The sequence below is a fragment of the Falco rusticolus genome, chromosome 3, assembly GCF_015220075.1.
Source record: "Falco rusticolus isolate bFalRus1 chromosome 3, bFalRus1.pri, whole genome shotgun sequence".
Lineage (NCBI taxonomy): Eukaryota > Metazoa > Chordata > Aves > Falconiformes > Falconidae > Falco > Falco rusticolus.
This window is the reverse complement of record NC_051189.1, coordinates 107,928,210-107,943,621: the sequence shown is the minus strand read 5'-3', so window position 1 is coordinate 107,943,621 and position 15,412 is coordinate 107,928,210. Positions and strand designations below refer to the sequence as shown.

Genomic DNA, 15,412 nt, shown 5'->3' with positions numbered 1-15,412 from the left:
TCTCCTTTTAAAGAGCCCATAACACACCAAGCACGAACTGATCCAGGTACCCTGAAGAAAAGTGAACGGGTGGGTCGGGGCGGGTGTGTGTGTGTGTGTGATGTGAGCCTGTCACCTTCACCCCAACCTTATTCCAAAGCACCCTCAAATCACACCATCGCAGAAACCCAAGCAGAAATGCAGAGTATTTACGTGGCATTCCAGTCCATTCACTGCCATAAAACTCAAGCTGTGGGTTGCAGAAAAGAAGGAAGGGGGTTAAGAAGGAATGGTTTTCTAGATCCAGTTAATACAAGCAACAAGGGAAGGCATCCTACGTAAATAAATCAAGCCAAAGGAGGAGGAGGGAGGGAGTTTATCTAGATTTTTATTAACAGTGTTTCAAGAGACAATAGAAGAGAAGGGAGGGGGGAAAAAAGGCAGACACCACAGCAACAGGTTTTAAAATTGTACAAAGATAATAACATACAGAATATCTGGTTCCATAGTTACAGTCAGTACAGGCTGTGTAGGGAAAGGGGGAATTAAAAAACATGTTACAAAGTTGTACTGAAAGCAGGCAAGTGAAGGAGGTTAATAGGTTATAGCGTATTTACAGCAAGTGTCAGCCCCTGGCGCAGCAGCCCAGCCATCCAGCGTGTGACGGGTTAATATTAATTAACCACACCGCAGCTTTGACTTGGCTAAAGAACTGCTTTCTCGTGCTGTTTCGATAGGAAGGTGCGGGAGCCTGAGCCAGGAAGAGTTGGCTGGGGGTCACCCCCAAGGTTTTCGCTCCAGGCTGCCAGCCCGCGTACCCCTGCGGAAAGGCTTACTCGATTCCTGTGATCCAGCAGGTCTCCCGGCCCCGGGGAACCCACGCAGACATTCGTGTGCTGCTGGAGGGACATGATGGGTGGAAGTCAACAGAGACATCTCTACAGATCTGTTGGCAACCTGAAGGCAACCACCTGGATGCTCCCAAAACGTCACCTGTCGGAGCACGGGGACATACCAAGGTGCTCCCTCGTGGTCCTCACCGCGAGTAAGGGGCCAAGTGCCGAGATGTGTTTGTGGAGCAAACACTCCTACGTCAGCTAGCGGCTCTAACCATCTCGGCTGCTGCACTAGAACCACACCTGGTCCTCCTCGTGCCTTGGAAACTCTCTTGGCTACTACACCCACCTCCGTCCCTCATTCCCTTCCCGTAACCACTCAGCTGCCCCATCTTCCCACTAACCCAGCGCTGGGCATACAGCTCACAAGGGATGGACCCCAGCCCAAATTCCCTACAAGGCTGAGGAACCAGCAGGCAGACTGATATGAATCACATTCCTATGGAAACAGCACTCTGTATTTTGGAATCTAAAAAAAAAAAAAAAAAATCAAAAAAATCTTGTTTCATCAGAACTCCCACTCTCCCTTCTGCTCAGTCACGCCTTCCCCACGCCCCCTCCTCCATATAACAGCACCTCACTCACATGCACACTCACGCAGGCATCTGTCATCTGCTAACCAACGGTTCCATATCACATTTAATCCGTTCATCCTGGTTTGTCTTTGGTTGAAAGCAAGAATGCTCGGGCAGTGAGGAGAGAGAAGTGGGCTGAGGGACGGTCGAGCAGCGCAGGGACAACCCAGCCGTTCAGCCGTGGCCACCAGCTGTGTTGTGGCCATTGGACAGCGAGTTAATCAGTGCATTTCGTTAGGAGGTCCTGGGTTTCTTTTGCATAAATAATGGCCATTTTTGCTGGTCTGAGAGGTTACTGATCTACGTCGCACTGATCACAGTCTCAGCTTGTCAAATCTTTTTCGTTAAAGACATAAATTCTTCCAGTTCCACGTCTTTCTTCTAGACTGCTCAAAGAAATTCCCCATTGCAGAGACTATCTCAGCGACAACAGTACTAAAATAACCTGAGGCTTCCCTGGATGACACGTGGAGAGGGAACACAGAGGGTGGCAGATCAACTTGCCAGCAACCTGAACTCATCCCATTTGGAATCAGAGGTTCAAACCTAGACTGCCTGTCCAGGCACTTGGTTAGAGGGTTTGGGTCAAGTCAAACAAAAGCTAGGACAAGTATAGAAATATTCACCCGGATCTCAAAAACTCAAAAGATGACAGAATCTGCGTGGCTGAGGCAATGGTTTGGCTCCGTTTGTGTTGTGGCAATGCCTGGCATGTTGCTTTCTAGACAAAGGCAAATCTCCTCATGTTAACTGTGGTTGCAAACCAAGTTACCGTCGTATAGGTAACATACACACTCTTGGAAAAGAAGAACGAAAAGAGAGTAGTTTTGGCATCAGATATTTCAAACAAGATTGTACAACACAAATACAGCTGTATTTGAAGAAGGAAAAAAAAAAGAAAGAGTTCAATATTGAGTCTTCCCTGGAGCCTGGTTGGCTGTTTACTTCGCCAAAACCAAATTTTCCGTACAAGTTCCCCACTCTTCCTTCCAAACCTCTAAGCGCACACACACACACACGTACACCCCAAGCAAATAAATCAAATAAACACAGAAAACAGTGAGAAGTGCCTCCTTAGCATTTTTTTTCCTGGAGAACCTTATTGTTTTAGAAACTGCAGGATGTAGTAAAGTGTTTGATTATATTTCAAACCAGAGGCATTTAATGCCTCATGATCTGTATAATGAGAATAGAAAAAGGGGGGGTGGGGGTGGGGAAGAAAGGAAAATCATGGGGGGGGAAAAAGGCAGGTTTTGAAAAATATTCCCTAACAATGCTACAAAAAAAATCCTGACATTAAATACAGACAAACTGTATTGAATAAAAATTGCACTAGTCCTCTGGGCACATCAATAATAAATTAAATACTTAACAATTTCACTGATTAAAAAAGACAGCACAAAACCCATAACAAAAGAACATAAACCCCCCCAATACTGTATGTAGGAAAAGTGCACAAAGTTGCTTTATACATTGAATCTAAATAAAGTACCAATACATGTTAAATAGATAAATTGTCTTGCAAGACACTGCTTTTTGCTTCAGTATTTACATATGCTTGAACTTCATGTACTTCAGCAGTGAGTCTGAGCTTCAACGGACATAACTGTACACGATTTTTTTTATTGTCGTCATGAGCCGCTAATGCTGACGGTGAAATAAAATGACCCAAAGTGGAAGCCATGTCTCTAGTTCTCACTGGCTTACAGAAAAGGTCGGTCCTATTTCTAACTCCTCATAAAAAGCTGGAAAACCAGTTGGGGTGCTTGAAGGTACATGTGAAAAACCTCGCTAGGCAATGATGGTGCTGGGATTCGTTAACAGAATAGGACCGTGGCAGTGGTGAAAGATCTATTTTGCTTTCAGGACCTCTGCAGCACCCCGAAAGATGCCAGCTCCGATTCAGTGTGGCCTTTTGCTGGGGGAGGGCACAGCTCGAGGGGATGTCAGCACTGACAAGTGTCTAAATCAGTGCAGATGAGTACAAAAGGGGACAGGATTATCAAAGAGAACTCGTTACCGAGGTTCCGTTCCTAACCCGGGGAGCAGAGTTCTTGGCTGAATACTGGTTCCTGTACTGAGCACTCCAAGCCCTGGTCTGGATGCCGCAGGGCGATGGGCATGATCCAAGCATGGCACAGCCTCACCGAAGTCAAAGACGTGCTGGAGGGCTTTGCTGTGCCGCTGGCAGGCTCAGCACCACCGCTCCTCGCACCGGCCAGCAGCACCCAGCACCGCCTGAGCTCTGCACGGAGCACGGGGGTCTGCGGGGCATTTCACACAGGGCATGTATAAGACTACAGATTTACTCCTGAGCCCACTCAGACCGACAGCAACGCTGCCACCAGAGTAAGTGGGCTCAACTGACGACAAGGCAGGGGTGCTAAATGGGGCAGCAACGCACAAATGAAGGCACCACCCTGCTCAGTGGGGAAGCCCATTTAAATTTAGGGTGACCTGAACCAGAAAGAAGACGAACTCCAGCACAAAGGACCAAAAGATGAAGCTCCATGAGAACATCAAGTGGTAACCTTCTGTAATCCTGCACAAGAAACAGCGAGTGGGCAGCAATGCCAGCTGTACCTTCACACAGGTATCGGGAAGAGATATTTAACCTATGGTATATTAAACGTAAACTGAAGGAGACCGTGTAGCAGCACTGCAGCCACAGCTACGCACATCTGCCAGCACCCGGTATCACTTTCAGGGACGTGATTCCGGAGTTGTACGAGGGAGCTACAATCAGAACATGGGCCCTACGCAGGATGAAACTGTCCTCGGAACTAATACACATCCTGGCATTCCTCTGAAACCCAACTGCAGTGATGATGACATTGTAGGTCACAGCGCTTCATCCCACAGGCAGTCTGGAATCGCTCTCGAGGGCGCCAGAGCTGAACAGGGCACGAACAAACCAAGCAACCTGCCCACTGCTGAGGGCACGTCCTACAGCTTCTGCTCCGAGCAGAGTTGAGAGGGAGTAGTGCCCGCTCAAAGACTACAGGGTAGTAGTAGACTACAGGCACTGGAGGGCTCAGAAGGGAGAACGCATGTCCCGCTCCAGCCCCTCTGCGTGCGGTGAACTGGCAGGTTCACACAAGCCATGAGTCACATCGTCCTGGCACAGCAGCAGCAGCAGCAGCAGCAGCAGCAGCAGCAGCAGCAGCAGCACGCTCTGTGTACAGCACTGGGCTCCCAGGACAGAGAGCAGGGTGATGGAGAACACCACAAAAGGCGTCACCAATGATAAAAAGGCTGATGGAGCCAAGCTCGTTAATTTTTATTTTCCATGATTGGTGGAAGGAGATAGTCAGTTACTTAAGGAAGCGTGACAGGTCTGGGGGCAGATTTTGTGCTGCTGTCGACACGCAGCGGTTTCAGCACAGTCACTAGGACCATTTGGGATCTGCAACAGACTGAGATCAGAACTTGGCACTTGGTACCGTGCATCCCAAAGCTCCAGAGGGAACAAGAATGAATAAACAACAAGATAAAGATGGACTTCAAGACCCAGACCGCACAGACAGAAAAACTGTGGTCTGGCTGCAGCAAAACTTGGGACAGCACTTTCCTAAGGAAGCAGGGACTCTCCCTTGTCCTGACAGGACACCCTACCAGAGACCAAGTGGAGTTTCTTTATCGTTCCACTTTTCACTGCGTGGGTGGACCACGAGCTGTTGGTTCAGTCCCTGAGGGCAGTATCCCGAGGGAAGAGCTGGATTGCTGCTGCTCCAGCATCTGAGTTGTGTCACAATTGTGTCAGCAGGAACAAACCTGCAAAGGTTTGACCTTGGATGGGCTGCAGCACGACAGCAGCCAGCACACAAAGAAAGGTGTAGAAATCACATGTGGGTTGGACGAAAAATAACGCGACCGTGTCTCACTGCTGATGTAACACAGGAGGATGGGGAACTCTGCCTGGTGTTCTTGCGTTCCTTGTGAGATCTGGATCCCCTCGAGATCCCAGCAGGACCCGTAAGGCACTATGGCCCAGCCTCGGAGCCAGCAGCCGAGGTGCCCAGGCGGGTTAAATACGTGGACTGCCAGCCACGAGTCCCGACAAACTCTGATGTCAGCTGCAGCTGAGGGAACTTTGCAGAGGCTCTTAGAGGAGCTCCCCTCAGCTTGGCATCCAAACTCCCAGCCAGAGGACAACCTGCCAGTGGTACACATGCTCTGTAAGCCCTCCTGAGACGGGATGACGTGGCTGCAGCATCCCCGCAGAGCTGCTGTAGCACGATGCCCAGAAGAGACCGTATAAACACAGCAACAAAGTGCTCCAAGTAGAAACACATTCCCCTACTCCAGCAAAGAATACAAGAAGAAGGAAAGAAACAGAAAAAAAGAAGATTCTGCCGGTCATTGGAATTGGAGAACTCAAAAGCCCCTGGGCCAGCTACGGAGATGCCCTACTCACATGCTTCAGCGTGCGGGGGGAGAGCACAGAGGGATACACATGCAAGTAGATGTCTCCTTCACACAGGTGCTAAGTCAGAAATCTGAAGTGACCAGGAAACAAACCGAACCAGGGTCAAATCGCATCGTGCAGCCAGCCATTCAGGCAGTGGGAGTTGGACGTGGCTTTTCTTCCCTGACACAAAGCCCGTCGCCAGCGACAAGCTTCTCCCAGCCTCAAAAAATTAGCACTGCTGCTTCCATAATGCCATGCAGATCGCATCTTGGCCCAGGAAGCAGGCGAGCTATGGCTTTGACCAGCTAACCACCAAGGGCAAACAAGGGGGAGCGTGGCTGGTATAGTCCTGAGAGCAATTAAGGTGAGTAGCCATCGCTCTCGATCCTACCCCTTCCGTCGTGACGTCTGGAGCAAAACCTCTCTGCCCCACAAAACAGCCTGTTCCTGACTTTGAGGTCATCTTTTAGTTCTCTAAACGTGCCCCAGCAGCTCCCAGATGCTGCAGCAATCCCGCGAGCGAGCAGGCTGCTGGTCACACTGCCAGGACAGAGGGCTCCACGTCAGAATCCCTTCCAACCAAACTGTCCAGACGAGGACTCAGTGCGTGGGACCTACACTGAAGCAGAGACAGGTTCGTCTGATCGTATCGTTGGTGGGTTTCTCCTGGTGATAGAGGGTTTCCTTTTCTTCTCTTTTTTTTTTTTTTTCTTTTCTTTTTTTTTTTTTTTTTAAATGCTAAACTCATCTCCCATACTTTCCACACACTCAAGTCCACACGCCATGGTCTGTAGTTATGCCCTAGGAATCTCCTACACCAAATCAACCATCCAGTAGTCAAGCATGAGAAACGCTAACAGGAAAGACCCCTTTTCCTTCCTGCGTGCATCTCAACCTATACGTGCAGGCATCCAAAACAGACCAATCTGCAAGAAACACCAATATACCAAGGACGGGGCTCTCGGGGCTTCTAGAAATTCAGCCCAAATTCAAGACAGCAAAGGAGACGTGGGGGAGTTGTCACTAACACTCATCTATATTAAGGCTGATGAACTCCTGTATACACTTTCTGTACTGCAGCTCGGTAGGGCTGTTGCTGGGATATTGACCTGGTTGTCCAAAGGGACCTTCTGCTTCTCGCATCTCCTCGTTCATCCGAGCCAGACGCAGCCTAGAGCGAAACAGAGAAAGCACAAGGGAGAGAGGTTTGATGATTCCTTCCCCCAGGGCTCTTTACGGGCAGTGCTCCCGCAGACACCGGCTGCACTTACAGGGTAACGATGTCTGCGTTGGCCGCCTGGACCGCGATGCTGAGCGGGTCCTGCCCGTCGCCATCCACCGCGTGCTGATTCGCCCCTCGCTTGAGGAACAAGCAGACCTGACTGCAGAAGGGAAAGACAAGACCGTGAGAGCAGAAATTCCAGCATCCCCAGCCCACGCCACAGTGGGCAGAGGGCAGGACCCTTCCACGGGCAGGCACGGCTTCACTTGTGCGGCTCTAGATCAGGGAACGCTGCGGCGGCACGGAGAAGTGGATGGATCTAGAGGGGCCCAATTACCCCCCGTCTTAAGGATAATTGCCCCCCTGATGATAGACAATCAAGCTGCTGATTTATATGTGATATAAAAAAGCATTTGCAAATATATATTATTTGCAAATATGCCAAAAAAAATTTAAAAAATTTGCAAATAAGCAACCCACCCCCAGCCAGCTCCCTTGCGCACCCCGGTGCTAACGCTGAACCTCGGTCCAAGGGTGATGGAGCACGTCACGGCAGCGTGCAAAGGACTTACCCGGTATGGCCCAGGTACGTGGCATGATGCAAGGGAGCTCGGCCTCGGCTGTCTCTTTGGTTAACATCTGCCCCATTCTGCAGCAGGAATTCACAGGTTATCAAGGAGCCCTGGCAAGGTAAAGGGGAATTTTCTAAATACGTTCAGCCAGCAGCACCGAGAGGATGCACGAGCACGTGGCAGGCTGTAAGTCGCCCACTGTCAGCGCACTCCGAGCCAGAGTCAAGACCTCACATTTCCAACCCTGGCCTCCCAGCCACTAGCACACCATACCCCCATCACAGCTTGAATCAGAGGAGTTTTGTTCTCATCTTCATCATTCACCCAGTTGATCTCAGCACCATGTGCAAGCGCTTCTGCCATGAGAGGCAGGTTTCGGGCGTGCGCTGCCTTGTACATCAACAAGCCAGGATGCAGCTCCCTCAGGTCCTCCAGATCCGATGCCTCCTGTTCGATCTCCGCTTCACCGCTTGACTCCTCCGACACCTCACACTCTAAGGGGCAGAAAAGGATGGAGATGACCCAAAAGCTTCTGGTGTTCCCTGTTGTTGGCACCAGAGAGCACCAGATACCCACCTTCCTCTGTCACGCTGTCCACCACAGAGCCAAACACCAGGATATCAGTGCTGCCGTCCGTGCTGCCTCCGAGCCCGCTGTCACTGCTCAGACCTGCAGGGCCAACAGAAGACAAACCAAGGCCATTTTAATACACAGGCATTCCAGTACCAGGCACAGCTGAGACCGCAGGGGAAAAGGGCTGCGCAGAATGTCACACACACATTGCACCGGGCACTGCTGGCACGGGAGAGGGGGACCGCTATCCCATTTAGCCCCACTCCATACAACTGCCCAAGGAAAAATTGCAAAGCCTTATGGTGTCCATGTCCCCACGCTGCCCTTCATGCAGGGATGCTCCAACACTGCCCTGGCACTTTGGACGGCTGAGGACAGCCCTTGCTGCAATCCATGAGGATGCTGTGACGGAGACTGGAGCAGAGCAGCAGCAGAGACAGCTTTGCAGCAGGTTGTGCAGTGTCATAAGCAAAGACACCCCTCTACTTTTACCACTAATGATCTGTTTCCACTCTATCCATGCTCTCCCCAGAGCTTTTTGGTTGTCACTGGGGCACTTGCCAATACATTGCTCTTGTGTCACAGATTATTGACAGTGACTGGGCCAAATAATACCAACAGTGTGTATCTCAAGCCAAACTTAAAGCATTGTCCGTTGGCTCACTCACCTCCACAGACATCCCTGCCCTCTCCCCGCAGTGCTTCCCACCTTCCCTGTTTAGCTGGTGAATGCCACAAGACAGCTGACTACATACAAGAAATGGAGCCACGAAGAGATGAAACAACTTGTTCAAGGACACACAGTGTGTCAGCGGCAGAGAATCTTTGCACTTTTTCCAGCTTGTACCCAAAAGCGGTCAAAAAAATGACAGAAAGGAAGAAGCATGTGCAGGAATCGTCCCTGCAGGAACAGGGATGGCACATCACCTTTGTCCTGGGGGACGCCTGGCCCCCTTGGAAACTCTGGCTGGATTCAGCTTCTTGCTGCTTTTAACTTCCCAATGACTGTAAGGGCGGGGGGTGCCTGTCCTCCAAGAACTCAGGAGGTTAAGTCCCCACGACCTACCTCAAGACCTACCCTCACTCAAACCACTGCGATTAGAAAGAAAAAAACAGCCAAGTTGTAGCTGACAAAATGTTTCTAAAACATGAGCAGAGTCGTCTTTGCAAAGAGTCGTAGCAGGAAAGCCTGCAAGAACTAAAGATCTGAGCCTGGAAAACCACAGCAGAACAAGACACCTTAACCTTAAGGCTCTCTGTTGAAATCTTCAGAGCAGCTACAGCTAGGTCCCAGATAACGAACAGTCTCTAAATTAGTGGTCCTGAAATCAGGGCTCCCAAGTAATCCTTCAGCACTGTTCAACAGCCAAAGAAGATAATGAAGCTACAACAGGAAAGGTCTGAAGTGGCACATCTCAGGCATATATCTTTTTTTTTGGATTTGCTGTCAGAAAAATCCCTGCTGGTTTCTGAGGAACGCAAACGTACTGCTTGGTGAGACTACACTCTCTGTCACGTCAGTACAAGTAGTGTGGCTCCAATGAGGCCACGTGGCACTACTCTAGATTTACATCAAAGCAAGAAAGGAGGATCTGGCTCATATCACATTAATATTAACGCATCAAATTCCCAGTTCTGTTCCCACTGAATCAGTGATAAAATTCTTATTCTCTTCCACTGGAGCAAGGCAAGGCTGTTGAGCAACTCTGAAGTCCCACATCTCCCAGGTATTGTTTCTGTGGACTAGTAATGCTAAAATCCTCGAAACTGGAGTAGCCCTCAAGGCACTAATTCAGACAAGCACTAAAGCACCTTCTTCACTGATACCCAGAGACAACATGTACTTGTAGGAAAGCCTGTGGTTTTCTGCTGTGCTGACTCAGGACTATAAATACTTCTCTTAAGTTCACACAATAAAAGCCAGCTGAGCTAGTAAGTTTTAAAAAGTTACCACTCCTCAGCTCCATATGACAATGGACCCACGACTAGTCTGTGACCGGTGTGGGACACCTGAAGCAAACATTTCTTGCTTCTTATTTGCCATGAGATCCCACCTGTGCAGGATTTGACCCTTTAGCTCATCCGAGGGACAGGTGTTCCTTTAAGATGTAGTAACTTGACTGCTGGAAACCCTAGGAAGCTTTTTGCCTTTCAAAAGCTTTTGCCAGCCTCTTTGCCACAAGGGACAGGTAACGTATGGAATTCACTCGTTTGGCTGCAAGAAAATACATAACTGCCTCTGACGCTTGGTGTGGAACAAGTAAAATTTGGGTGTCTCTTTTGCTGCTAGCTGCCAGAGCGTCACCTTACCTCCGTCCAGGAGGAACGGCATACCGCTCCCACCGGGACCAATGCCACTGCCACTCCATGGGCCACCTGTTAGCGGATGCTGCATAGAGATGTGGCTGGCACCTAGAGGAAGGTGGACGGAATATGAGGGGAGTTCATCGTCACAAACACAAAAAAAGAAAAATTGTCCGCAGTAAGACTTGCTAAAAAAAGGAGAAAAAAAAATTAAAAGCCAAAACAAAAACCAGAAAAAAAGCCAATGGAATGCATAGTCTGGGCGTAAAAGACGTTGGGAAAAAATCCCATCCACCAGAATGCAAACACCAGGGACTGACTGGATAGGATATTAAAATAATCAGTGCAATAAAAGAGCAACGGGTTGGAATTTGTGCAACTAACTCCCCGTCACTCTTCTGAAATATTTACCCTCTCTCCAGTGAGGCCGATACCGTGCCTTGGGTCTGGTGCAATGCACATGCCCTAGAAGAGCTGGGAGGCCAAGCGTGCCCGGAGCAGACACTTTGTACTTACTGCGTGGGCCAGAGCCAGCCCCGGTGTCGAAGTAGGAGAAGAGAGAGTCCAGCTCGTCAGGGCAGAAGAGGGAATCTCGACGGAACTTCCTCTCCAGCGTAGCTGCTATTTTATACAGCAAGATGTTGAAATACATAGTTAATAACACGCAAATGAACAAGCGGGACACATTCTACAGCTGTATTTCCACAGGCTGAGCTTGCCTGTCCAATGCACCCCACGTGTCCAGTGCCATACTCATGCCCCTGTACACCAAAACGTGTAACACTGAGCTGACCACAGGTGGTGACACGCCGCAGACCGAGTCACCCCACAGCGTTTTGAGCAGCCGGAACCCTTCGTATGCACGGCCTCCCTTACAGACCAAGCAGGTAAAACCACAAGGATTTGAAACTTATTAAAAAGCAGAAAGCTGGAATACAAACAGAAGTGCACAAAGCAAGCTTAGAAGCTGCTGGATCACCCTGGTGTAATAATCTCCTCCTTTAGCCACACGAACCTCCTTAAACAGATGGAAAGCATTAGGAAATGGCTCTAACGACCTGTCAACTGTGCAACAGCATGTTTGCTTATGTTTCTGGAAGGCTTGCAGATCCTAGAGAGAGACAGGGCTGCACACATTCGGGCAGCCGCGCACACACCTACGAAGGGCAGTGGGCAGGTGAGCCCAGCTCACTGGGGACCGGGGCCAGGGGGGTTCCTACCTGATGACAACATGGCTGGTGACGCGTTGCCTGCTTCGTGGCGGTACTTCCTCCGAGCCGTGGGTGCTTTCGTGGTGCTGTTGTGTCTCTGGCACTTCTTCACGCACCAGCGTCGAGGTTTCCGCTCGTTCTCTGTTAGAGCCTCCCCATTCGGCAGCTTCTTCAGGAATTTCTTCTCCACATACTTCACTTTGATCCAGGCTTCCTTGTCCTGCCTAAGAGAACACCAGTGTAAAGCTGTGCACAGGGTCACACAGTTCACCTAAAGCAAACAGCCACAAGGAGATGGAGCTGCTCTGGGTCATTTTTTCAACCTGGTTCGGAGTCCTAATAATCATTGAGGCCTGTATTAAGCAAGGAGGGTTTCTCAAACCTGAAAATATCTCCCATTTCAAAGCAAAACTAAGAAGTGCAGGGTGCAGCCAAGAGTGGAGTGACACGTTCAGCCCTAGGCAACACCGTAGCTTCAGTTACAGGTATTCAAAAGGTCTCAGAGCAGGCGCAAACCCAGCAAGCCCTGGTTCCCAAGCACGTTTCACCAGGTTGCTGGTTGGTAATACCCCACTGGCCTTTCTGAGAGCCAAGCTCAGGCTAGCTACAGGGGGAGTGGGTTGGCATAGGTGCACCTGAGGTATTTTGGGCCAGCCACACTCTTAACCTGGCTTTCCGGAGAGCGTAGGGTACTGGGTTTGCTGTGTGGATGGAGAGCTTTCCACAGGACTGAGAGGACCAGTGTGCGCACTCGGACTCACCTGGAGCTCCCTGCTGTTGGTTTCTTAAGTCCCAGCTCTTCACACTGCGCCTCATAGATCTGATTCATGGTACTGTTCCCCAGCTCGCACATCAGCTGCAATACAAGGGAATGAATGAAATCCTCAGGGAGGAGTTACCGTCCCTCTAGACTAGCCTGCCACCAAGTACGACTCCCTCCAAGCCCACCACATGTCTATCCCTGGCTGTTAAAACCCAGCACTCACTTTCAGTAACTCTGGCTCCCAGGAGTCCAGTGTGAGAGATCGGACCTTGGAGCAGTGAACACCCAGGCTCCTATTTATGCAAAAGGAAGAAAACTGATATGGTTACATCCCTCAGAACAGAAGTTCTCACCTGCCATAAGACGAAGAAGATCAATCCAGTTCTTACGTATTTATCTATACAGATGTAGCTACAGCAGCGAGTTTTATGCCTGTGCATACACAGATGTACCTGCACACACACAGGTACCGCAGCAAGCGATTACTTTTGGATCTATCTGTACAAACGTTATAGTCAGTCGTAATTCAGACCCCACCGTTTTTCCCAGCAGCTTGCAATCCGTCCCTGGCTGGCAGCACAGAGCACACACGCACGCAGTACCTGTGAATACCGGAGCACTCAATGCACAGCAGAATGCCCAGGTTGATACTGGCCCAGCGAGGATCCGGCTGACCACAGTCACAGCACTGGTCATTCCCAGGGATGCTCTGCACTCTCTGCAAGATGGTCTCTCCTTTCACACTGCGCTCCCGGGAGTCAGTAGCAGAATCAATGCTGCTAGTTGATGGGGAAGCAGTCCGGTCCAGTCTCTGCAGGGAAAAAAAGGGTTCCAGGATTCTGCAAAGCACTGTGGAACGGACCAGAGCTTTGCATAGCAGAGGGATGGATAGGAAGCATTACCCAAAGAATAAACTAGGCCTAGTTTAATGAGGGCTGTCCTCATTAATTTGTATTGTTGCCACAAGACTGTGCTGCAGCCCAGCCCAGCCCCGGCAGCGCGGGCAGCATGCAGACTATTGTCTGGCAAACTACTTGCTATCAAGTGCCTTGCTTGCACTTGTCCCAGCTAGGGAGCAAGCTCTTCCCAAGGGAAGATAATTCCTAGGGGAACATCAATCCAGAGTGATGGCAAGCAAATGAAGGTGTCAGGACAACACCGATCTGAAGCCTTGCCTTCCCCCCAGCCCAGATCTATAAGCATGGCTTTGGTTAGTAAATGATTGTTGCTTCTGAGTTAGCACTGACACCAGCTCCCCTCCTCGGGAGCAGAAGAGTATTTCCAAATGGTCCACCCACACTGGACCTGCCACAGCGCGAAAGCCCACTATCAGGGCTCTGAGACACAATTATGGATCTTTTGTGACACCCTCACTCACTTCAATATAGTAGCTGTCAGGACTCTCCCGGTATGCAGAAGCAATGCTAGCTTGAACAGCCTGAATCCAGGCCTGACGCAGCTTCTCCGAGTCAGCCTGCAGCATGCAGCTCCTGCCAAGGAAGGAAAGGAATTGGAAAGAGCAAAAGGACAGGGTGCATGTTTTGGTCAAAACTGTTGCACTTCATCCTCAGCGTAGATGTTCCAGTGGGGGCAGCATCTTGGTTTGACAGGTAAAGAGGCAAAAATGAATCCTACAAGCTTGCGCTGTCAGAGGTGTTCCCTTTTAAAAAAGTCCAGGCAGGTCTGCTAGCTGCTTTGAAAAGCTGCCCTTTGCCCATTTCACTGTCTAGATGTACATTAGGTATGCATGGCCAAGCTCTGGCTTATGCTGATGTCTCACAAACTTCACGGGGAGTCTGCAGTACAGGCAACAGTATCTCCCGATAACATTTAACAGCCCAGGGCAGCACCTGCTCAAATCTACGATCTCTCACAGTTCCGTGCACAGCCCAGCTCCCCTGAGGATGGCCTAGGGAAGCCACCAAACTTACTTGGTAGGTGAGACGACCTCAAAGCAAAACCTCCTCTCTATGTCTTCACACGGCTTGACAGTACAGAGCCGCAGGTCCTCCACCACTACCGTGAGGGCATCCTGGAAGGGTGAGAATAGGTGGCTTTGTTGGCTCCCTGAATCCCTGTCATAATCAGGCCTCCCAGAAAACTCCTTCCCCAGCCCTGCTGGTTAGCATACGTGGAGTCTAGAGAGAGCCGAGCCAGCCCACCACTGGATAAGGAGGGCAACAGGAGGGGGTTATACAGAACCAAAGCACGGGACAACACGCACGTGAAGCGGCAGGCTTCGCGGGGACTTCAGCTTCCTCTGCTGAACGTGAATATTTACATCACCAACACCATCTGCTGCCACTTAGTTCTCAGTACAGTCTAACTCTGGAGCACAGTAACACTTGAACGGGCTTGCTGTCCCTCTGACCCAATCCCCCTCCCCCACTCCTCCCACCCCATTCCCTTGCCACGGTGCAGAAGTCCCCCAGCAAGGTAGACCAGGACACCAGACAAGCTGGCTAACCTGCCAGTATCAGCCGCGGTAGCCTCACTGACCTTTAGCTTTTTCTGGTACACCAGCTGACTGTTCTGGATGGAGAACCACCTCCTGAGGGAAGACAGACACACAGACATCAGAAGAAGCACCCAGCAGAGCTACAGAGAGGCATTCTGCTCTGTGGCAGAGCAGGATAGCTCTCCATTTAAAAAAAATAAAATAAAATAAAAAAGCGTAGTTTGTTCCAAGAAGCTGGAAAGTAACATCACAAGAAAAGCTCGCACGTCTCCAGTGCCCTCCCTCGGAGGGCAAACAAAGGATTTACAGCCTTAAGGAACGACTCCTGGCGCCGAGATGCTGCGATGGCAAGTGTTCTAGATATGTCAATGTAAAGCAAGAAGGAAGCAAAGACAAGAAACAAAGGAATCGGGCAGTCCCATCTTACTGCCTACGATTTCTGGGGCAG

At 50.1% G+C, this 15,412-nt stretch overlaps 1 protein-coding gene across 4 annotated transcripts in view; it reads right to left on the bottom strand.

Moving 5' to 3' along the window:
* Nucleotides 1-345: 345 nt before the first annotated feature.
* Nucleotides 346-15,412, bottom strand: part of ACAP3 (ArfGAP with coiled-coil, ankyrin repeat and PH domains 3) — a 96,343-nt gene continuing 81,276 nt past the window's right edge. Inside the window, exons 12-25 of one of the 4 annotated variants that reach the window (XM_037380912.1) lie at nt 15,006-15,057; nt 14,438-14,538; nt 13,885-13,996; nt 13,109-13,317; nt 12,730-12,799; nt 12,505-12,599; nt 11,753-11,967; nt 11,049-11,153; nt 10,539-10,640; nt 8,232-8,324; nt 7,929-8,149; nt 7,656-7,765; nt 7,133-7,243; nt 346-7,032 (exon numbers count right to left, since the gene is read on the bottom strand). In XM_037380912.1, the coding sequence (XP_037236809.1) occupies nt 6,885-7,032; nt 7,133-7,243; nt 7,656-7,765; nt 7,929-8,149; nt 8,232-8,324; nt 10,539-10,640; nt 11,049-11,153; nt 11,753-11,967; nt 12,505-12,599; nt 12,730-12,799; nt 13,109-13,317; nt 13,885-13,996; nt 14,438-14,538; nt 15,006-15,057 (1,744 nt within the window). In that variant the 3' untranslated portion in view covers nt 346-6,884. Of the gene's footprint in view, nt 7,033-7,132; nt 7,244-7,655; nt 7,766-7,928; nt 8,150-8,231; nt 8,334-10,538; nt 10,641-11,048; nt 11,154-11,752; nt 11,968-12,504; nt 12,600-12,729; nt 12,800-13,108; nt 13,318-13,884; nt 13,997-14,437; nt 14,539-15,005; nt 15,058-15,412 lie in introns of all 4 variants that reach the window. The other 3 variants (XM_037380913.1, XM_037380914.1, XM_037380915.1) reach the window with 3 other exon arrangements.